This window comes from Rhinolophus sinicus, chromosome 17, assembly GCF_057876585.1.
Source record: "Rhinolophus sinicus isolate RSI-liver-muscle chromosome 17, RSI-T2T, whole genome shotgun sequence".
NCBI classification, from domain to species: Eukaryota; Metazoa; Chordata; class Mammalia; order Chiroptera; family Rhinolophidae; genus Rhinolophus; species Rhinolophus sinicus.
The window spans coordinates 162,731,397-162,755,068 of NC_142517.1; the positions used below are offsets into that span (position 1 = coordinate 162,731,397).

General features: G+C 35.7%; 2 protein-coding genes across 5 annotated transcripts in view; one reads left to right on the plus strand and one right to left on the minus strand.

Moving 5' to 3' along the window:
- Window positions 1–23,672, plus strand: part of SCRN3 (secernin 3) — a 45,182-nt gene that overhangs the window by 16,603 nt on the left and 4,907 nt on the right. For 2 of the 3 annotated variants that reach the window (XM_019727471.3, XM_074338223.2), the window contains 3 exons: window positions 236–398; window positions 1,348–1,528; window positions 7,692–9,418. In XM_019727471.3, coding sequence (XP_019583030.3) covers window positions 236–398; window positions 1,348–1,528; window positions 7,692–7,862 — 515 coding nt within the window. In that variant the 3' untranslated portion in view covers window positions 7,863–9,418. Of the gene's footprint in view, window positions 1–235; window positions 399–1,347; window positions 1,529–7,691; window positions 9,419–23,672 lie in introns of those variants that run through there. The other variant, XM_074338219.2, reaches the window with a different exon arrangement.
- GPR155 (G protein-coupled receptor 155) overlaps window positions 10,244–23,672 on the minus strand; it is a 38,833-nt gene continuing 25,404 nt past the window's right edge. The window contains exons 12-17 of one of the 2 annotated variants that reach the window (XM_019727467.3): window positions 22,870–22,974; window positions 20,352–20,488; window positions 18,759–18,854; window positions 16,667–16,731; window positions 15,271–15,408; window positions 10,244–12,572 (exon numbers count right to left, since the gene is read on the minus strand). In XM_019727467.3, coding sequence (XP_019583026.3) covers window positions 12,281–12,572; window positions 15,271–15,408; window positions 16,667–16,731; window positions 18,759–18,854; window positions 20,352–20,488; window positions 22,870–22,974 — 833 coding nt within the window. In that variant the 3' untranslated portion in view covers window positions 10,244–12,280. Of the gene's footprint in view, window positions 12,626–15,270; window positions 15,409–16,666; window positions 16,732–18,758; window positions 18,855–20,351; window positions 20,489–22,869; window positions 22,975–23,672 lie in introns of both variants that reach the window. The other variant, XM_019727469.3, reaches the window with a different exon arrangement.

Consider the following 23,672-nt stretch of genomic DNA (forward strand, 5'->3'; position numbering starts at 1 on the left):
CCTGTTATAATGGTTTTAAGACTTTGTATATTTTATATTAAAAAATACCTTGCAACAGTGGAATGTATCCAATCTAACAGTTATGATACAAGGTGTGTTTATAGTCTCTTATTTAATTTATCCCTAGACCCCTATCTCATGTTACGTATTACCAGTAGTGAAAGCAGTTTATATTTGCAGGATATCAATCTGCAAATTCATATATATTTGATGGTTTTAAAAATTATTTCCCTAGGAAACATCACTTTTGAAATAATGATGGAAATTCTCCGAGATAAACCAAGTGGCATTAATATGGAGGGAGAATTCCTGACCACTGCTAGCATGGTTTCTATTTTACCTCAAGACTCCAGCCTTCCTTGCATTCACTTCTTTACAGGAACTCCTGATCCTGAGAGGTAAAGTCACAAAATACTATAAACCAGCAAGGGGTCACAGGGGGGAGGGTAAAGTCATTAGTCTGTTGATGAGTTTGTCAAGATAAATTTTGTTACACAAATACGAAAATAATTTTTGGATGCATTTTCTGTTCAGGTTTTTTCTGCCATTTCCACGTGTGCATAACTGCCATAACTATTCTCATTTTTATGGGAAATAAATGTTAATAATTTTCTTATCCCTATTCCTTCTTTTCCCAAGTATATTTAACATGGTCAAGAAAAGAAAGTAGATAGGTTTTCTTGAGCAGATTTCAGTATTACAATATTAGATGATTAACAATAGGATTTATAATAGGATTTAGATGGCCACTTATGTACTCATTTAGAAAATACATCCATGTAAAACTTAAAATGTCAACAGTTCAAGTTTAGTAGGATTTGTATAGACTTTTGATTTAAGTCATTAATATCTCTCAAAAACCTTTAAGCACGTTACATTTAGAAATGATCTTATATTCACTATCTTGTAGTGTTACAGTCTTTCATGTTATTAAAGATATTTTCCAGAAAATGGAATGGAACCTGTGAAGCCCTTATTAATACTGCTGCTGATTTTCATCCCTAATTCAAATCCTCAATTCATAATATTAAGGGTTGTTCTTTCCCTCCAAGTGTGGAGTTTGCAGTAGAAAATGATGAACTAAAATTTCATTTGACAGTATTTACATTCCAGGCCCTTTGTTAGGTCCATGGGAATACAAGGCTAAATAAAGTATGGTCCTCGACCCCAAAGGAGATCCCAGTGTATGTGGGAAGACAGGCATGGCTATAGTCAGTATGACAGGAATGCATTCGTATGTAACAAATTAATAGAAACTTCTAACTAGAGGGAACCTTAGAAGATTTAGGATAATGCTGAATATTTTTATATCCCCACAGGCCAATTTAATAAAATATTTTCTTCTAGATCTGTTTTCAAGCCTTTCATATTTGTACCAAATATTTCACAACTATTGGACACCACTTCACCAACATTTGAACTTGAAGATCCAGTTAAAAAGAAACCACATTTTAAGACTAAGCCTGACAGAAGACACCCACTCTACCAAGAGCATCAACAGGCATTAGAAGCAATAGATAATAAAGAGGTAAGATTAGATTATACCCTCCGTTTTATGATTAAGAATAGTTTAAAAATGTGATTCAATCTGTTTTTGAACTTTGGAATTTCAGCTTTCTTTCCTTCCTTCACATACAAATAGGTTTAAAAATACCGTGTTTCCCCGAAAATAAGACTGGGTCTGATATTAATTTTTGCTCCATTAGGGCTTATTTTCAGGGGATGTCTTATTTTTTCATGTACAACAATCTACATTTATTCAAATACACTCACGTTATCTTCTTCTGGAACATCGTCATAACGTACTAAATGTGTCTGTCTGGCTGAGATTTTAACTGGGGCTTATTTTCGGGGTAGGTCTTATTTTCGGGGGAAACACGGTAGTTTAGATGCTTAGACTGTAGTAGAGCTGTATTATTTTTTACCTTTGATTAAAAATAATGGTTAAGAATGTGTTGTGAAGTATAGGGAATATAATCAATAAAGTTGTAAAGATCATGTAGGGTTCCAGGTGGACACTGGACTTATCGGGGGGATCACGTCATAGACTGTGTAGAGGCCTGACCAATGCACTGTACACCTGAAGAGCTGAAGTTGAATAATATTGAATGTCAACTATAATTATATATATATATATATATATATATATATATATATATATATATATATGTATACACACACAGATATATATGTGTGTATATATATATATGAAGGTCAGACAATTAAGTTTGCAAACTCATCCTAGGAAAAGTGCTACATACCTCATTGCTGAATATCACTATGGTCACCTTTGAAGTACTCCCCTTGGGAAGCTATGCACCGATGCCAGCGCCTAGTCCACCCGTCAAAGCAATTTTGGAACTCTTTCTGGAATGGCCTTCAGAGCTGTCATCATATTACCCTTGATGTCCTGAATGCCATCAAAATGTCTTCCTTTCAATATTTCCTTTATCTTTGGGTAAAGAAAGATGTTATTGGGGGGCAGATCAGGTGAGTAGGGAGGGTGTTCCAATACAGTTATTTGTTTAGTGGCTAAAACCTCCCTCACAGACAGTGCTGTGTGAGTTAGTGCATTATCGTGATGCAAGAGCCATGAATTGTTGGCGAAAAGTTCAGGTTGTCTAACTTTTACACGCAGCCTTTTCAGCACTTCCAAATAGTAAACTTGGTTAACTGTTTGTCCAGTTGGTACAAATCCATAATGAATAATCCCTCTGATATCAAAAAAATGTTAACAACATCGTTGCAACAAGTTCGCGAACTTAATTGGCAGACCTTGTGGTGTGTGTGTGTGTGTGTGTGTGTGTGTGTGTGTGTGTGTGTAATATAGTTGCGGGATGTAAAGTACAGCATAGGGAAGATAGGCAGTGGTATTGTAACAGCTATATACGATGTCAGAAGGGTAGATTGGGGGTGGTTATCACTTTGTGAGGGGTGTAAATGTCTAACTATTACATTGCTTTGTACACCTGAAACTAACAAAAACAAGAGAATGTGTCGTGAATCTTTTATTAGAGAAATGTAGTATATTAACCATAACATCGATAGCTACTTATTGAGCACTTACTATATACCAAGCACCGTGGTACTGTTACATGGAATATTTCTCCACCCTCATAGTGCTTATGCTTAAAGCAGGGAAGTCTGTCCAGACCTCCTATGTGCTATGAATTCTTGACATGCTCTTGCTTCATCTGGGACCAGTTTGTTTTCACTTCTGACCTCCAGTGTAAACACTTTTTTGTAGCCTGTTGGCATAGAATAAGAGGCAAGTGTTTGTTCTAGGAGTCCACTAATCTCTTGGGGCCAGAGGTATCCTCTACTCCCTGGGCTTACTTGCTTTATTATCCCCCAGATTCAGCACAGCACTGTGAAACTCAATGAGCCCTCTGGTTTGTCTTGTCTTTGCTCTAGTTCCTCAGTGACGTTTCAAAATCATTTGCTCCAGAGGGATTTTCCCTCGCTCCTCCTCCCTGAGCAGCCATCACATGCCCCAATTGCTTATAAGTTCTCTGGAACTGTCAGCTTCCTTTTACCCCTCGATACCGCTTCCAGCAGGCGGGTTTTGTAGGCTTATTAAATGTATGTTAAACTAAATTGCTGATTAAAATTTTTCTAAGTAATACTGAAATAAAATATTGAAAGCTGTTACCATTTTAGGCTTTATTTAGTAGGCATTAAATATTGATTGACAACATAAGTAGTAGAAAGACAATAGAATTTGAGTATAGAAGTGAATAAAGATTTGGATTCCAGTCCTGACTCTCTAAATCACTACTTTTGTGTCTTAGGGCGAGTCAGTCCTACTGGTAGTTTTAATGTACATTTCTTTTTTTTTTTCAATTATTTTATTTTTTAAAAAGATTTTTCTTAAAATATAGCTAGCATACAACATTATATTAGTAGCTATTGCCATTTTATTATTCACAATTTTGATATCTTTTTTCCCCATCTTTAAGAAGTCCCTCTAATATTCCTTGTAATACTGGTTTGGTGGTGATGAACTCCTTTAGCTTTTTCTTGTCTGGGAAGCTCTTTATTTGTCTTTTGATTCTAAATGATAGCTTTGCTGGGAATAAGAATCTTGGTTGTAGGTCCTTGCTTTTCATCATGTTGAATATTTTGTGCAAATCCTTTCTGGCCTGTGGAGTTTCTGTTGAGAAATCAGCTGACAATCTTATGGGTTGTCCATATAAGTTACTAGTTGCCTTTCTTTGCTGCTTTTAGGATTCTCTCTTTTGTCTTTAACCTTTGCAATTCTAATTATAATGTGTCTAGGTGTGGCCCTATTTAGGTTTGTCTTGTTTGGGACTCTCTGTACTTCCTGGACTTGTATGTCTATTTCCTTCACCAAGTTAGGAAAGTTTTCAGTCATTATTTCTTCAAATAGGTTCTCAATCCCTTGCTTTCTCTTTTCTCCTTCTCGTACCCCTATGATGCAAATGTTGTTACGCTTGATGTCCCAGAGGTCTCTTAAACTATCCTCATTTTTCTGGATTCTTTCTTCTTTTTGCTATTCTGATTGGTTGTTTTCTGTTACCTTGTCTTCCAAATCGCTGATTCGATCTTCTGCTTCATCTAGTCTGCTGGGTTTCCTTCTGGTACATTCTTCATTTCAGTTATTGTATTCTTCACTTCTGACTAGTTCTTTTTTTGTGGTTTCTATGTCCTTTGTTTATGTTTGCTTTCTCTTTGTTGAGGTTCTAAGTTCCTTGAGCATCCTTATAACCATTGTTTTAACTCTGTATCTGGTAGGTTGCTTGCCTCCATTTTGTTTAGTTCTGTTTCTGGATTTTTCTCCTGTTCTTTCATTTGGGACGTATTTCTTTGTTTCATCATTTTGGCTGCCTCTCTGTTTGTTTTTATGTATTAGGTAGATCTGCTACATTTACCAGTCTTGGCCGGGTGGCCTTATGCAGTAGGTGCCCTGTGGGGCCCAGTGCCACAGTCTCCCTGGTTATCTATTCTAGGTGCTCCAGGAGTGTCTCTTGTGTGTATTGTGTGTGCCCTCCTGTTATATCGTGTTTCCCCGAAAATAAGACCGGGTCTTAAATTAATTTTTGCTCCAAAAGATGCATTAGGGCTTATGTTAAGGAAATGTCATCCTGAAATATCATGCTAGGGCTTATTTTCCAGTTAGGTCTTATTTTCAGGGAAACATGGTAGTTGAGCCTTGGTTGCTATTGGCATATCATTGGATGGGATTGACCTTCAGGCTGATTGGCTGTGGGGTTTGGCCACATCCACAGCTTACAGGCTGCTGTGCAGGGGGCTTACCTCACTGAGTGGGATTTGTCCCACCTGGCTCTGGTGCCTGTTGAAACTGCCCTTTGGGTGTGCTGCTGGTGCGGCTAATTGGTCAGTGCTCTGCTGTGGTCTATAGCCAACTCCAAGTATGTTGGTCCTGGGGCCTCTTGCGAGGGCCTCTGGTGCCAGCCCAGGTCACCCACTGCCTATGTTCGGCCGGGGACTACCTGGTAGGAGCTACAAAGCGATCCCCAGTTGTTTGCTACCTGTGCTAACCCTGGAGGTGTGTGGGAGAGGCCATGCTGCAAACCAAGGACATCTGCCACCAGTACCGGGCCTGGGATGGCTTGGCAAAATGCCAGGACACCCTGAAGCCTGCTGCTACCTGCCAGTTCCCATAAGGTTCAACCACTGATAAAGCCTCGTGCACTATGCATGTTGGGTGAGGCAGGTCTCAGGTCACTCAGGGGAAGAATTGTAGTCACCAGGTGAATGTAAATTCTGGTTTAGTGCCAGTGCTGAGCCAGGAATGACTCAAAAGTTTCAGAGCACACTGAGGCCAGTCATCGCCCACCTGGGGTCTGTTGGATTCTTGAGAGTTTTCTAAGAAAGAGTGCAATGTGGGCTGGGCTGGCTGCTTGCAGAGGAAGTGAGACGGAAGTTGAGGAGTGGGGTGGGATCACAGTGAATCAGCAGGGCAGAGCTTCAGAGCTCTCCAGACCAATCAGATTCAGATTTGTCGTAAGCGTAGGGGGAGGGCTCAACACAGGAAAGATGGCACTAGCCTGCAGGCTGCATGGAAGGAGGACCTCTCAGGGAAAATGCCCACTGTCCTCCAGCCCTCAGTTTGAAGTCACAGGACTCAGTCTGTCCCCTTGTCTCCAATACCCCCCGAGTTACTGTCTCTTTGCTGGAGCCTGGGAATGAGAGTCTGTGCACAGGCCCTTTAATAGGATGCCTGGGTTTCCCTCCACCTTCTATCCCATCCACGTGGCTGTATGTTTTTCACACAGCCAGATGTTGTGGGGGCTCCTCTTCCCCGCACCAGTACTCTGGGCTGGGGCGGCTAGTGGGCTGGAGTCCCTTGCTCCACTGGGGGGAACCTTCACAACCAAGATATCCCTCCTGGTTCTCAACCACCACACAGAGGTTTGGGACTCATTTCCCCGTCTCTGCCGCTAGTACCAGTCTTGACGTGGCTTCTTCTTTATATCCTTCTAAAACTTCTGTTTAGCCAGACCTCAGATGATTCTCTAGGTTGATTGTTCTGTAATTTAGTTGTAATTTTAATTTGTAATTTTAATTTGTTCACAGAAGGAGGCAGGCACAGTGTTTACTCAGCCATCTTGGATCTCTAATTTACATTTCTTGATTACTAATGAGGTTGAAATTCTTTTCATGTTTATTGGCCATTAGTATTTCCTTTTAAAAGACTTGTTTATTCTTTTCCTTCACCTATTTTTCAGTTGCTTCTTGGTTGTTTTTTCTTTTGCCTCAAAGAGGCAAAATAAGTGAATATTGTCTATATCATATTTCAAATTTTTAATCTCAGTTAATTTGACTTTGTTAGACAAAAATTTTAAATTTAGTCAATTATATTTGTTAGTCCTTTCCTTTAAGTTTTCTCGATTTCATGCTTCAAAAGGCCTGCCTCACCGCAAAATAAGTATTTTCTTCCAGTATGTATGTGTGTTTGAAAAAATAATTAGTTCTTTAATTCAACTGGAATTTATTTTTGTGTATGCTATCAAGTAGAGATTCTAACTTTGTTTTCTAAAGAGGTGACCAATTATTCCAATACTCTTTATAGACAAAATATATGTTTTTCCTCCATTGATATGAAATACAGTTTCTTCAGAAAATATGTCATATTGAAGTCCATGTTAAGGTTAAGAATCTTTGTTTTGTGGAGTTCTGCCCCATAGTGGCTTAAATTTTTAAAATTATGCACACTTTCTAGTAACTTCTTCGTATCTTTTAGTTGCTCTTTTCCTTGAACATTACGGTTTTAGTTTCTTTGTCTAATCTGATAATATTGTTTTAAAATATAGAAGATCCAAATTCATAAAAATATCTCAGCCTCAATTTTCAGCCGCCTTCCCCATACATAAATAATACAAGATTTTCAATTGTCCTGTTAATTGCCTTTTAGGTTTCTTGCTTATAGACTAATCCTACATAATTATTCTTACCTTTTTATATCTAAAAAGTATCTAAAAAATAACTTAACAATTTGGGGTTAGTATATTAACTCAATCTAAAGAAATAATTTTTCTGAAAGAATTTCATTCCTTCCATATCTAAAGAATGGGGGAGAGGGGGACGGGGAACCAAATTAGAAGTAGAAACCTGAATGAACAAACCTTGTCTGTAGAGATTGGCTGAGATTTGGTTAGATTTGTGTGTGTGTATGTGTGTTTATTTTTGTTTTTTTAATTGTTTAGGAAAAAGCCAAAACAATGTTGGGCAACATGAGGAAATTGGAGAAAGAACTATTCAAAGAGATGGAATCAATCCTTCAAAACAAACATCTTGATGTGGATAAATGTGTTAATCTTTTTCCTCAGTGTGCAAAAGATGAAATTAGAATTTACAAGTCAAATATTAGTTCTTAATGATCACATAAATGGTCAGCAATCTCCCTCAAAGTCAGAATCAGTCACCTAGGTAAATGATATAACCCTAGTTGTGAACAGATATGATTATTCTTTAATAGCATTCAAGTTATAGCTTGACTGTTAAAACTACATGTAATTGCTGAAATGGTGAGAAATAACATGTTGGAATTGGTCACATACATCATGGGAGAACCAGGTGTTACATTAGGTACCGACCAGTGTTACTTTGCTTTTAGCTACAATAACTTTTTAAAAATCACAATTAAATATTTAATTCTGCATAAAGCATGAAATAATTAAAATAATGCATGGATTTATGTTTATTGTAATTATGTATTGTCCTCAAATAATTTTCTCAATTATAACAAGAAAGCACATTTTTCATTAGTAATGAAAAAGATTCTTTTTTGTGCTTTAGGCAAGTACTAACTGCTTTAACAAAATTTTCTAGATTTACACGTTGTATTATTACAGTGAATTAATTCTGCAGATGTACTTTTATTAAATTCAAACATGCTGTTTGTCAAGACTTGGCTGACCAGTGAGCCTTTAGCTCTAATTATCTAGCAGTTTTTTTGGCCATGCCCCTAATAGGCCTTTACATTAATATTTTTAGAAGAGCTTGTCCGGGATATTAGGAAATGGGATAAGGGAACCAAGATCTTAGGAGATACCATTTCTGTGTCTCAAATTGCTTTTTTTGAATTTCTGTGTTGCTTTTTCAATTCCTTGAATGTGCCCATTCCTTCATCATGTCTGTACTGAGTACTCTTTGCCTGCACCGTTCATTTCATTTGTTCCTCTTCATGTAAGTAGTTAGCTTCATCCTTTACAGTACTGCTGATACGACTTTCTCAGGGAAGTTCTCCCCACACCACATGGTCAAGTTTCTTGTTACGTATGCTCAGAGCCACATGTAATACTGCTCACAAGTGTAATTGTATGTTTAACATCTGTCTCTCACAGTAGAATTGAAGCTTTATAAGGATAGGAACCATATTTGTTTCTACTGTTGTATCCTCAGTGTTCAACATTGTGTCTGGCACAAGCTTTGATACTCAAGCTAGATAAATATTTTGTTAAATGAACATTCAGTTACTGATGGAAAGAATTTACACAGTCCCCTTCTCTACCTGTAAAGTTAAGGAAATTAGGTAGACAATCTATCTGTACAACTTGGTAGCCTTTGGTAAGTCTCAGGTCAATCTGTTGCCTTTTTCCTTATTCAAAATGGGAATAACTACCCCAATAAAGACAAGGATTATTATAAGGACATGTAAATTAATTTGTAAAACAGTTTGGGAGACTTTCATTCTACAAATCCAATATGGTATTTGGACTTTGGTACTTTGTGGGTAATTAACGCCTTGTGGTATATTTTAGAAAATTTAAGATTTTTCTTAAATTTCATGTGTTTCTTAAGAGTAAAATGTGTAATAGCTGAAATTAAGCTTTTTTTTTTTTTTTGTCAACCTTTAAGTGATGTGATTTAATATTTATCATTCTGTAATAAAGCGAGGAAATAATCTAATAAATGAGTTATTTTAGAGAAAGCTAGTTTGTTTGATCTTTGATGAAAACATCATTTTGTATATTAATCTTCAACCAAAAATTTTTTCCCTAGGAATAATTACACAGCCTAGAATTTTGGAAATTTAGTGCCTACTTGTAAAATTTGCCAAAAACAGATTCTATAGAGCGAATGTAAAATACTTCAGGCTTTTACCATACCAATTGTAGAAATTTATCATCTCCTCTTTTCCTGAAGAAAGGTGATAACATTTCTGATCTTAAACTGTATTTCCAACCATCACTCATCACTTGACTACCTATGTCCAGTGGTCTAAAGTAATATATTTTATATGATATGAGATACGAAGGGACAAAAACCAAGAGCTGTATTCTGTTGCATAGAAAACATGTTACATAATAGTTGTACATTTTTCTTGCTTTTAGAAACTTACTGATCATTAACTGTTATTGTTAAAATGCCAAGCACACTTTACCTTATTCTAAAAATTTTGAAGTTTAAGCTCAAACTAGGCAAGGGATTACTCACTGAGAACAAAGAAAAGAACAACTGATCATGCTGAAGATTAGTAGATTTTAAACAAAATTGGATCAGATAATTTCCCCAGCAGTGACCCTGCATATTAAACATGTGAAAAGGACTCCACTGATAATGTCTTCCTGAGTCATTAACAAAAAGTGTTCACTGAGTGCATAGCTGGGCAAGGCTGTGTTCACAGATCCCACAGGTAATGAAGAATAGGATAATCTCAGGAGACCCGTCTAAGAAAACACTGAAAACTTACATGAAAGACCTCTGTGATGGCTTCTGCATTATCCACATTCCTCAAAGAAAAGATGTGGCAATGCAAGTTAAAATAGGTATTTTATTGAGAAACTTGCTTTGTCAGTGAAAGAGTAAAAGTTACAAATATTTTCATTTAATAAAATTAGCATATCCTTAATCCTAAAAACATCTCTTAAAAGCCTTCATTATCTGAAACTACAGATCATTCTGACCCAGTGTTTTATGTGTCCCATGAAAAAAGATGCTGCTGATTCTCTTCGTGCAGATAACAGAACACATGTAGTATGACTTATTCACAAACACAACAAATTCTCCACTTATGTTTGAGTTGCCTGCATGCATGTGAATTACTTATCTCCATTACTGTCGCTGTAAGTTTCCCGGCACACTGACGAGGCTTTATACTTACTCCTGAGCATTCTGAGAGTTACACATACGAGAGTGGTCATATTTTTAAAAAAAGTTCTACAGCAAGACAGTTCTGCTGAAAAACATCCCCATTCCCTACTCATAACTTAAAATAGGTATAGGTTAATACTACACACTAAAGTATAATTTACAGGCATACCTTGTTTTATTGCGCTTCATTTTATTGCACGTCGCAGATACTGTGTTTTTTACATATTGAAGGTTAAGACCCTCCACTAGCAAAAAGATTACGACTCACAGAGGCTCAAATGATGGTTAGCATTTTTGGACCATAAAGTAGTGTTTCATTAAGGTATGTGCATTGTTTTTTCAGACATAATGCTGTTGTACATTTTAATAGACTATAGTATATTGTAAGCATAACTTTTTTTTTTGTAAGCGTAACTTTTATATGCACTGGGAAACCGAAAATTTGTGTGACTCACTTTATTGTGACATTGACTTTATTGTAGAGATCTAGAACTGAACCCACAATATCGCCAAGGTATGCCTGTACTTGTTAAATATACTAGGCTCCCATACAGGGTTAAAAAAATTACATATTAAAAGGGCAATGATTTAACCCTATAAATTATTTTCTAAATGATTTTTACATATGAGAAACTGAAAGTGTGGATAAATAAATATTTGAAACATGTTTTAAATAAGTTAAACCAAAACTGACACCTACTATTTAAGTAGAGGTTCAAAGGTCATGTGGCTAGATCTCTCTTTAATTTACTGAAAAAGATAAAGCTTATCTAAGGGCAACATTTAGTAATTTTTAAATTTACAGATTTTTATACATGGACACCTAACAAAGATTAAATTCTAAATGTAAAAGATGTTAGGATTAGAATTTTAAAATTCTTGGCTTGAAATATATAGTTTTTTCTTCTTATTCACTGCAAGGAATAAGATAATAGGGTTATCCTTCTGCACTGTGGTGCTTTGTGCAAACAGAAATGATGCATCACATGGCCATAACTGTTGACAAAATTTAAATGAATCTGTTCTAGTTACTATTTTTAGTACAAAAGTTAAAAATTAGACTACACTTCCGTTGGTGGATTTTGGAGAAGATAAGATTTATGGAAGTTCTTATTCCCCTTCTAGTGGCACAGATTAGGACTTTGGATAGAAAAGCAAGAAAAGATGAATCTTAAAAATATAGTACTTTTAAGTTTTAATGAGTACTATTTGTCAAGGATATAGGAAAAATAGCATAAGAAGGTCTCTTATTAGAATCATTAGTATTCTTTTTCAGGAAGTGCTATCAGTAAGTGCAAAGTTGTCATAATTAAATGTCCATGTCCTGCCAGCAATATACCTGCCCCATTTGGCAATTTAAAGGAATAGTAAATTGGATGTTGATTTTGAAATTATAGCAAACAGTTGCAGGAAGCAATTTTTTTAAATGTTGGCATAGTTATTAACATTTAATATTGAGTAGTTATATTCATTCAGAACTTCTAAATTTTGATTTTTTCTTTTTTCCTACGTCAGTTTCCTGTGTATTTTGTATACACATAAAATCACAGAACGTTACTATGGGGTAGGGACACATCAAATTTTACAGAACAGGCACCTGAGGCTCAGAGAGGTTGTGATTTGCCCAAGGTCACACAGTTAATAAGTAACAGATCTAGGGCTAGAATATGACTCCATGTGGTGTTCTCTCTTTCATAATTTAGGTCTTAGGGGATAGGGATGAATGCTCAATTTCTTTATATCTTTCCTGCTGGGGAGTGGTTGCATAAATAGCAGGGGGACTATGTTCAGGACTCTTTTGAAGAAATCTGTAAAACAAGTACTCATCCCGAAATTCATAGTCGTTGGTGATATGTTGGATGACTCCCCCTTGCACCAGTCTATCTCCATATATCACAGCTTCACCACGGTCGGAGGCAAGGCCGACTTCAATTAGCCAGTTCACCAGGTCACAGCCACAGAAGGTCCCAGCAGAACTCTTTGTACCACACCTGTATGTCAAAGGAATGATTCACCCATATGTTCTGTAAATCTCGTATCAGCACTGCATGATAGAAGACAAGCAAGGAAAAATAGAAGGAGACAGGGAAAGACAGCATGATAGTTAAAAGTGTGGCAGGATGAAACTATTCTGAATATAAAGGGTTTAACTCACTTGACCCTAGAAAGACCCACTGGAGACAAAGAAAATATGCTAATAATATGCTTATGAAAACGGAAATGCTTAAATAAAAAAAAGAATCATAATGTAAATTCACCTACAAAGAAATATTCTTTTTATAGTAGATGGCCTTTTATGATCAGATCCATTCTGTAGACAGCTGAATATTATGTATTTTATAAATTATACTCATAGTTATAAGTAATTTGTCTCAGGAACATTAATATTTTTTACAAGTTCTTAAGAAGTGACTATTTTTACTAAACTACTCAAATCAAATTTTGTATTTTTCTGCTTATCACAGTGCCCACAAGTAGCCTTTCTTCTTGCCTTCAGCAGCCAAGACAATATTAATAATATGTTTGTCAGGAATTTGCTGCATTAGGAAGGAAGGAAAGAATAAGTGAGATCTGTCTTGTTACAAATCTAAGATTTTAAAAATGTACTTCGATTATAAATCTACTTCTTGATTATTTAAAATTTGTCTTCCTAATGCAAATGTGGGGTGCCTCAGGAATAAACAAATAAACAAAGGAAAGAGAAATGTGAAAAACAACAACAAATGATTCTGTACTGTTTCATAAATATGCAATAGACAACATGAATCTGTCCAAAAGCATCAGTCAAGCTGTAAAACCTAAAATGCTTAACAATAGGAAACTGTGGATGAAAATCAAGATGAAATGAGAAACAGGTGACAAAAAAATTTTAAAACATTTAACCACAAATGAGAATATACATTAGATGTTTGTATAAAAATTAGAAAAGGAGATAATAGACATAAAAAATTCTCTCAAGTATATAAAAATTACAATATATTAACATCAGTATTTTACTTAGTAATAAGATATCTTAATTCATGCTTTGTAACTACAGATGTCACTTTCAACGGAAGCCTAAATATTACAACCTGAGTCTGAGCCTTCTTCCTGCTTGCTGATTATTATTTTATAGCCCAACACCTTCTATCCGACACCAGTGGAATAATATTTGCTTCTTGATGCCTGATCAGGCAGCTACAACCAGAGCCCACGGAGTTGTACAGAGAAGCAGGGAACGTGCCGCTGTGCAGGCTGCAAGCAGTGTGCCACCAGCCAGTGCCCCTTCAGCCACCTGGGACCCAGGCAGCTCCTGACAGTCAGCAATCACAGTGGGCCTGGTGGAGCCAACGTGGAGTTCCCTTTTTTAATTTTAAAAAGCAGTTTTAAATTGTTGAAACTATCCATAGATGGTTCTTTGAAATAATTGAGGTTAGCCCTTTAAAGGTGGAAAGCTAACCTTTCTTCATAGTTTACCATTTCCAGAAACAGGCCTAGGTCCATCATAGATTTTGTCATCTAATTCGAACAACCCTGAGATTCAGATATTTTAAAGAAGAGGAAAAGTAAGGTTTGGAGAATTGAACTTGCCCAATGTCACACAGCTAATACGTGGCAGATCCAGGAGGTGAGTTCTAGTATTAGGCCTCACCCTGTGAGTCCCCTTTCCACTAGCTATACCAGACTATCTTCTGGTTATAATGAAATATAGTGGCCTAATATATGTAAATAAATCATCCTAAATGGTCATTTTCAAATTGTTAGTTACAAACATCAAAGTATTTGGTTCTTTATGTTTTGTTTTGTTTTCTCTTTCATGACAACCAAAAATATTGGCACTGTAACATTTGTTTTTTGATTTCCCGATGCATACTCTATACCTTGAGGATTAGAAGAATAAATACGATGTCACAGACTGAAGATTATGACTTGAGGTGAAAAATAAGCAGCAGAATTAATTAAGAGACAGAAATTTCATTTCATTTTATTGACAATATCATTAGCAATATGAAATAATATACCACTAGGAGATGGGGAATATAAAATCACTTCTAAATATAAATATATCTCAAAATTTTATGAGAAACACTAACAGCCACCATGAAATGTGAATGTTAATATTCTACTACACTTTGGTTCACTCTCAAGTTTTCACATTTTATATGGAAATTGGAAGTTCTATGACATTTAAAAATACTATGTTTTCCTGAAAATAAGACCTCGCTGGACTATCAGCTCTAATGTGTCTTTTGGAGCAAAAATTAATATAAGACCTGGTCTTATTTTAATATAAGACCAGGTCTCATATAATATAAGACCAGGTATACTATACTGTACTATACTATACTATACTATACTATACTATACTATACTATACTATACTATACTATACTATACTATAATAATACAATAAATACCCAGTCTTATATAAGACCGGGTCTTATATTAATTTTTGCTTCACAAGACACATTAGAGCTGATGGCCCGGCTAGGTCTTATTTTCGGGGAAACACGGTATAAAAATCAAAGTGATATGGCTCTTATATATGCTGTTTCTTAAACTATAAACTGACCTACAGCTATTTTAACTTTTACATGTATGTGTGTTATTAAAAAGAACAATCATGTAGTTAGTCACAATCACATTACTTAACCTGTTACAAACCAAAATTAATCATCTAAAATATAGTTATCTGGAACCTATATTTACCTTCTTTCTTTGACTATATTTCGGATACAGAGGTCACGGTGATAATGGATAAATTGTTGACAGGTCATTTTTATTTCCTCAGGAACAGGAGAATCCCTGTTTTCTGCTGTTTCTTTATTGTTCCATAGGAATTCAAGTCTGAAACAAAATTTAAGGAGGCTGTTTTGAAGGAAAGAAAAGCACTGAAAGAGAACCCTTCCTGCTTATTACCCCATCAACATGGCTGTTCCTAAACTGTCATTTACCAAAGCTGTCATCTAACGCAGACATCATTAGTGTCTGAAGCAGAAACATGCTTAGCCGGCATTTGGTTTCCTATTCAAAGCAGGCTAGGGTGGGGGTGAGGTGGTGTGGAGTGGAGGGCTTGAATATTTTGTAAAATACCCACCAGACACATTTGACCCATTTCAGTTTCTACCATAAATGAGGTTCCTGATTCTACATTCTACTGTTTTGAAATGCAAACATAATTACACAGATTAAGAATTTTATTTAATCGTGTTCCAATCTCAGTACCCAAGAGACATACTGGGATCTGGAATTCAGAACAATTGTGTTTCTGCCAACCCAGACAACAAATCTGTTGACTTTTTAAATTGATCATTATTATAAGTCTGGTAACTAAGTTCAGTGACTTTCCTATTATGCTTTTCCTCCCCCATGAAAGAATTATGACCTTAGCAACTATACCTTAATAATGATGATGATGTTGATGATGAAAAAGGAGGAGAAGAAGAAAGAACAGTTACCAATTACTGGGCACAGTTTATATAGTTAGTAGGAGAAATTCCATTACCACTTCCAGTTTCTACTAATTTTGACTTTAAAAACAAATGAAGAAATACAAGGATTTGTCCCCACTGCCTCTCTCTCCTACCCCCTAATTGGAGTATTCCTACTTCATTATTTTTCATAAAGAAATTCCTGATCTGAATTCAAAGAAACTCTTCAATAAGCTAATAAAACCCCAAAAATTTAGAAAGAAAAAAACAAAACTGAGTTTTCTATAAATTGTCAGTTTGATAGTGAAATCCTGTTGTCAAAGACGAAAGATAATCAAATATAGACCGTTGGGGGCACATCACCTGTTACTTCCATTTTAAATACATTTTCAAATTTCATTTTACTTTATGTAGTTAACGACATAGATAGAAGCCAGCGCCCATCAATTCTTGTTAAAATGCAAATTACAATGTTAGATTAATAATTCAATCTTTTCTCTGCAAAGATTTACAACACATATGTGAGTCAACAGATAATCTTTCTGTAGTGTTTAGTTCACACTTTCTGTGGTTTCCCAGCAGTTAGTCACTAGAGGTTTAAAAATATCAGTATCTTAATAGAATGCCTTTGTCATTACCTTTACAGATAATAGATTTATTTCAAATAAATTTACCTTCTTTTGAAAGGTAAGATGATCAAATGTTTGTCCAATCCAAAGATGCCAAAGGAAATAAATCCCTATGGAAGAAAAAAAAGTTGTATGTTATGAATACAACAATAAAATTTTAAGACAGAGAAATTATGGAAACCACCAAATTTAGCGCTTGGGGAAGCAAACCCATAAGTGATTCGAGCAACATTTTAAATGGGACACACAAGGCAGACCCTCTGAAGTTCAGCACCTGGAGACAGGTATACGTGGCTGCCTCTTTCCAGTCATCTGTCATATTGATTATCGTGTGTGATATAAGCCAGTGCTGAGTGACCACATGTGCCTGCTAGCTAACTGAGAAAATTAGAAACATTTAAGGGCTAGATTTCTGAGTTTTTTCCTTTTTTTAAATAAAATATTTCAAAATAAAATAAAACATTGTACTTATTTCCTTATCATTTTTCTGTTAAAACTTCAGAAATGATAGAACTTAAAAGTGCTGTAGCTTCTGAATATAATGGAGCAACTGAACAAAGTTTATGTGAAATGAAACTGGCTAATGCTTAGGGAAAGGGCATGAAAGATTTGGGGGTGATGATGCAAACCGGCACCAGATAGGAGCTACAGACCAGGAGATGAGGACTGTTTGGGGAGACAGGGGTTTGGGAACTGCCATTAGTCAGGCAGGTGGATAAGGACCCAAGTGTGGGCTGGTGGGAGTTGGGATGGAGAATGCAGTGTATTACAGGAAGGACCTACCTTTCTTCACCCCCAAACTATAAGGAACCAAAAGGGAATGATCTGACTACTAAACCTCACCTCCCCAGGAGAAAAATGGGATGTAGGGGTGGGGTGGTGGGGTTGTATCTCCCTCCTCCTTTGAAGCAGTTGAGCCATAAGCTAGCTGTGAGGCAGCATTCCTGGCAGTAGCTTCTGTTTGTGACCCTTTCTGCGCCAGTCCTGGGGTCGTGTACCTTAGAGTGGGCTTTAAAAATGCAAAATGCTGAGTGAGACTATGCTTTCCCAACCTAGTATTTTATAGTTGTTGAGTACAAAATCAGATCTTAAATAGTATATATACCAAAGTGAGGTGGCATCAAATAGCCCTGGGATGCTTATGTCTGTCTGTAATAAACTAACGGACATGGCCATTTGTTCCCACAATAATGGCAAAACGAGCTCGAAATATTTCAAGAAATTCATGTTAGGGAAAAACTTGCAGGCACATCTACTATGTTGGATGTTAGCTAACTCATATGGCCAATTCTTTTCAGATTTAATAGGCAAACCCAGTAATTTCAAACAGTGTTTTTTTCAACCTGCTACTTAATCTGAGGACTAATCGTCTCTAATTAAAAAGCAAAGGATTGAATACAGAATCAAATTTTGAAATTTGCACATAAACATTTTCCAACATCTAAAATGTCATTTATCTTAAATATCTGTTTTAATACTGACATAAAGACAACAGCACCTACTGTACTACTTCATAAAATTTTAGTTTCTAATTTTTAAATTGGGGATAATAGTGTCTACTTCACAGGTATTATGATATTTAAATGATATAATTAATGTAAAATGCTTAACAATGGTTGGCATATAGTAGTCTCTCAAGGAATGGTAACTAATTTACTTGGCCAAAATTTACTTATACACCAATTTATAATTTTTTGGAAAAGATTTAACTACCTACTGTTCAAGAAATATAAAAATGTAAATGAAATAATGTACACCAATTTAAGTGGCTAAAGGCTCAGAGAAGGTAAGTCACTTTCCCAGAGTGATTTATTAAGACCACAACAAAGTTCAAAAAAAACTTGGAACATCTTGTCCCTGCCTAAATTATCATTCTTTCTCTCAAAACCATAACAAAAAAACTATTTGGTATTTCTGACTACAACACTCAGTGTGCATTCTGATGACTTTAACCTATATAATAATTCATCTCTACTAGGAGACAGGCAGCAGCTGTCAGCTGTAACGCGTACCAGCAGCTGGCAAACTAACTAAATCCTTTTGATTTAAAAGAAAACAACTTCCGAACACCCTCCCCACCCCCAATCAATCCATCCAAGCAAACAACGACCCCTCAAAGTTCTCAGTAAATAAATACCTGGCCAAAGTTAAACACAGCACAGAAAAACTGTAACTCAACATACAGTCTTCCAGGCTCTTGGTTGAATAGCCACCATAAACAACTGGAAAGATTCTGTAAAGGAAGGGAAAGTAGTATTTTAAAATGAAACAAGCTAATCATTTCTACCTAGAACACAGAACAATAACTTACCTACTTAATAATTAGGGAGAAAAAGACTAAAGGGAAAAACACCAAGAGACTATAGAAGCTTTGTCTTTCGAACAAGAGGTTTCAACCTCTCCTCTTGACAGATGTCACTCAAACAGCATCTATTCTGATCAGATTTGAAGCAAGAAGACATGAGCCATAATACAGAAGCTTACATAATATATCAGGACTGCCGACTAACCTAAGACAGGGCTGATTTTAAAATTAGTTCTACACAATGAAAACAATCACATCACTAAGCACCAATTCTTGGCAGCATTTCTTGCTTTTTGATTTGGGTTCTTAAACAGCAGTTAAAATGGTGCTGGCTTATATCATTCTATGTAATGACCATCCCAGTGTAAAAAGGGTAAGAGGGTTTCTTTATAGGTTATATAGTCCATTTCATACCTCTAGGCAAGTTACACTTGAACCATCTCAAAAAATTATATAATAATAATTGACAATTCAAAAAGCACATGAGAACAACGTTAATGAAACCATTAGTAAACAAAGGAATGCATTAAAAAATAAAGTGCTATGTTTAGCTTATAAAATTATCAAATTAAAATTTTCATAATATTCAATGTTGGTGAGAGTACTTTACAAATCTATTCTGCTCCTCTGGAAAACAATTTAGTAAAATGCATCGAAAGGCACAGAAATATTTATACTCTTTGATCCAGGTTTCCCAACTTTGAGAATCTATCATTAGGAAATATACTGCATGGAGATGATTATTAGAGCATTTTGAAAAACTAGAAACCATCCATAAATAGTTGAGTAAATTATAATGTATCTCCTCTATGGGTCACTGAGGAGCCATTTAAAGTAATGGTTATGTACAACTATGTAGCAACATGAAAATGCTCGACATAAATGACAAAGCAGGAAATAATCTGTATGTATGATGAGAACCATGAAAAATGTATTAAAAAATAGAAGGCAGTAGTACTATGATGGATATGTTTCCTCTTTTCTCTATTTTTGTATCTATTGTACGAAGTGGTTATGTTCTTTTCATAATTAAAAATCATTTTTTAAAGTCTGTTCATCTGAGGTATATCTTCTAAGAGGCCATGTAGACATTTATCCACTGAGGTCAGTCAAGAAACACGTTAGGAATAAGGAGCCCCGCACACATCATGCAGACACCTGGTTTTACTAAGTTCTAGGCTCAGAGCATAGAATGAGCAAGTGCTTCTAAGCAAAATAAGCTACTGGAGCATTTAGGCAATAGAGTAATGTGAATTATTCATTCCTCTTTTCCCCCAAAACGTTTAGCTCAAGATTAGGATTCAGATGGCCTACCCACCACACCCCAGGGGAAGTAGTCACTAAATTTCTCCCAGATGCCTGAATAAAACCTTTGCCAGACATTTAAAGAAATGGCCCCAAAACAAAATCAGAAGGAACATTTACAGCAAACAGGCCAATAATGAGAAGTAAACACAGCAACACATGTCGAGTCAGTTGCTGGTCTCCACTCTGTAGATACTGTTCTTCTTCCTGGGCTAATATGCAGCTCTGGGAGTTACAGCGGCTCACACAATGATCATCTATAAAACAGTAAGTACAACAATTTGTAATCAGAGCTTCTTATTTGAATGCATTTTAAATTCATAATGACTTCCTAAGCAAACCACCACATATGCGCTTTCAGCTCAGAATCAGTATATTATTTTAGATGAAATCTGAGGAAGGCTCCTTCGTGTTGTCTCAGGAGAGTTCTACTTGTAGGGTGTTTATAATCTGAAAAGAACATGAGTAGTATGCAACAGTTCCCTTCTACACTATTTAACGTAATATTTATATGCTTTTTTGGAAGGGTGAAGTAATAATTCAAATTTCACTTGTGATAAATATACATATTGGTCATGAATACCCTATTTCTGGCTAACTATAAAACAAACTACTACCACTTGCCTTTCATTATAGAGTTTAAAATTTGCCTTAGGGAAGATGTTTAAGGAACCAAATAAAAAATATACACTTTATTCTCTTCACATATGGAACCAAATGAGAGTCATAAGCATGACTCTTCTCTGGCCTAAAATAGGGATGAGGGGCCTTTCCCAAGAAACCTTTGTTTTCCTACCTCAGCTTCACTATATATGTATATGGCATCAAAAGCAGGGGAAAGCATTTTTACAAAATAGATGTGTAGTCTAACATACAGTCTTGTTTTAAAGACCCAATGACTAAAATACAGGGTACCTGTTACCCTCAAGCTAACAATAAAAACTTCATTTCCTAAAACCACTTTTTTAGAAAAGGACATATACTCCCAGGGCGTTAAACGTAATCTAGCACAATAGCTAATGGCATGGGGGAAAGTTCGCAATGCTGTTAAATAAAACAAAAGCAGGCTGCCAAACTATCTCTGTAATATGATCCTATTTTAATAAAAATTAGTTGTGTATATCTTGCTGTAGAAATTCTAGCAGTATATGTAATTATATACTGCTCTTAAAATATTCAGATGTTACAAAAATGGATAAAAATAAATTTTAGTACCTTCCATTTGCCCTTTTTATACACTGCAATATTTATTTTGCCTGTGTGCTGTGCCAAATGTTTTGGGAATGAGTAATTAATTATATTATTAAACTCTTAAAATTTCTCATTTGTCCATGGTTGATTTCCTTTAGACTTTCTTTATTTCAGGCTTAGGAATAAAACTAAATTGTATGAGCAGATGAAGTCCATTTATAATGGATCCCATTTTATATAATTTTTGTAAAATACAGTCAGAAAATCTAAGAAGTCCCCCCTTTTGTTTGCAAGAATCAGCATTATTAATGAAGAGAATGACAGATAAGCAAAGCATAAGGAGATTTTTGGAGGCAAAAGAAAAAAAGTTGTTACATTTGTCAGTGGGCTTTACTATTAGGTACACTGATTGTGTAGAGAGGAAAACATAAGGTGGAATGGCTTGGGAATTCTGATGTTAAGAAACATTAGCTTTAAAAAGGGGGCACACAAATAAAAACTGAAAGACAGAATAGGTTAACTGAATGCCAAAATAGGTTTCCTATCAGAAAGTCAGTGAAGGCCCAACATCAGACATATTTTTACTTTTTTTATAGAAATGGGAATTCTACTATTTTTCATTCCTAGGCAGCAAATAGCAGCCCAATATAAACCCTGCCTGAATAACAACTACCACTACTACTGCGATGGTTAGTGAGCATTTTCTCTGTACACCACTCACTGTGCTAAGTGAGTTGCCTACGTCATTCCTTCTAATCCTCCCAACATTTGCTATATAAGAACATAATGCCTTCGGCAACAACACAATTGACATATGCTTCATCATAAAAAGGACTTTTTGTGGTTTCCCTTTCTAGTTTGATTATAAATAAGCATAATCAACTAAAAATGCATTGTAACTTCACATAAGTGTGTTCTAAATAATTGCTTTAACTAATTTGAAATTCAGACCACAAATGCAATTCAATCTTTTAGTCTGTATGCCAAAAGGTTATTACTTTTAAAGATTTTCTTATTTCATCAGAAAGGGTATATTTTAAGTGTATGGAGTCAAAATGTAATTAAGCACTAATTAATTAGTCCTGGCCCTGTGGGAGGAGTGGCAGAAAATCTCAGCTTCTAAAACAAGAAAAAAGGCCAAAAAATAATGGTGCTTAGGGCAAACTTCTTAGAATTATTACTTGGGTTAAATTTATTGGAACAATTAATTTGTGTGAGTGTGTGTGTGTAATATTACCTATTACTACATTATAAGAACTTTATTTTTTAAATAAGTATTCCATCTATGCATGATTATTATCCTATTAACACTTTCTCCCGTCTTATTTGAGAACATATTCTCAAACAGTATAACTTCTACAAAAATTCTATGCAGAGCTCTTTTAAGACATAAGGATAAGGAACAATCCGTTCCTTAGGCCCATCCTTATAGCCCAGAGGTACTTACTTTTCTCAAATGAAGGAGTCACAGGCCCACTAGAGTTTATGTTTGCTACTGCCTCCTTGGATGGGCAGTGTAATTCACCATTTCCCATGGAGCAGGAGCAGCAACCTATATGGATAAAATAACGCGTGAAGACAGAGCCCAATCACCACACAAGTCGACAACTTCAAGAGATGCCAAACAGAACAAACCAAAATGAATAAACAAAAAAACCAACCGAACAACAAAACACCCAAATAAATCCAATTATGCACACACACAAATTTCCCATGCAGCCTCAATGGAAATGTTGTCACATGGTATCTATCGAAAAATATTCAAATGTGCTCATACAGAAGAGTTAACATTTAAAGAGTGCCTGACAGAAGATCAGCCCTTTACTTATTGTCTCCTCACTGTATGAGACAAGGAAAAATGTTTTTACCCATGCTGTTTTGTTAGTTTCCACTGTGCTTTGGGAACTAAGTATTTGAACACTTTCCTAAAATATAACTTTTATTTCATCACTACTCAAAAATACGCCCTAATGCTCTCTGGCTAATGGTAGTTAATTCAAATTCCTTGGCCTGAATTTGAAAGCTCTCAGTTGGGCCCTCTCTCCCTATCCAGCCACTCCCACTGTTCAGCAAAGGCCCTTCCCTTCTTTCAGAACAATTCTTTAGTGTCCTCCACAAATCACATGCTTATTTAGGTCTCCAGGCGTAGTTTGAGAGGGACTTACCACTCTTGTTAATTCATCCAAACTCTCTTCCTCTAAGTTTAGCTCAAACTCACTTCTTCAAGAATGTCTCCACTAGTTTAGAAGA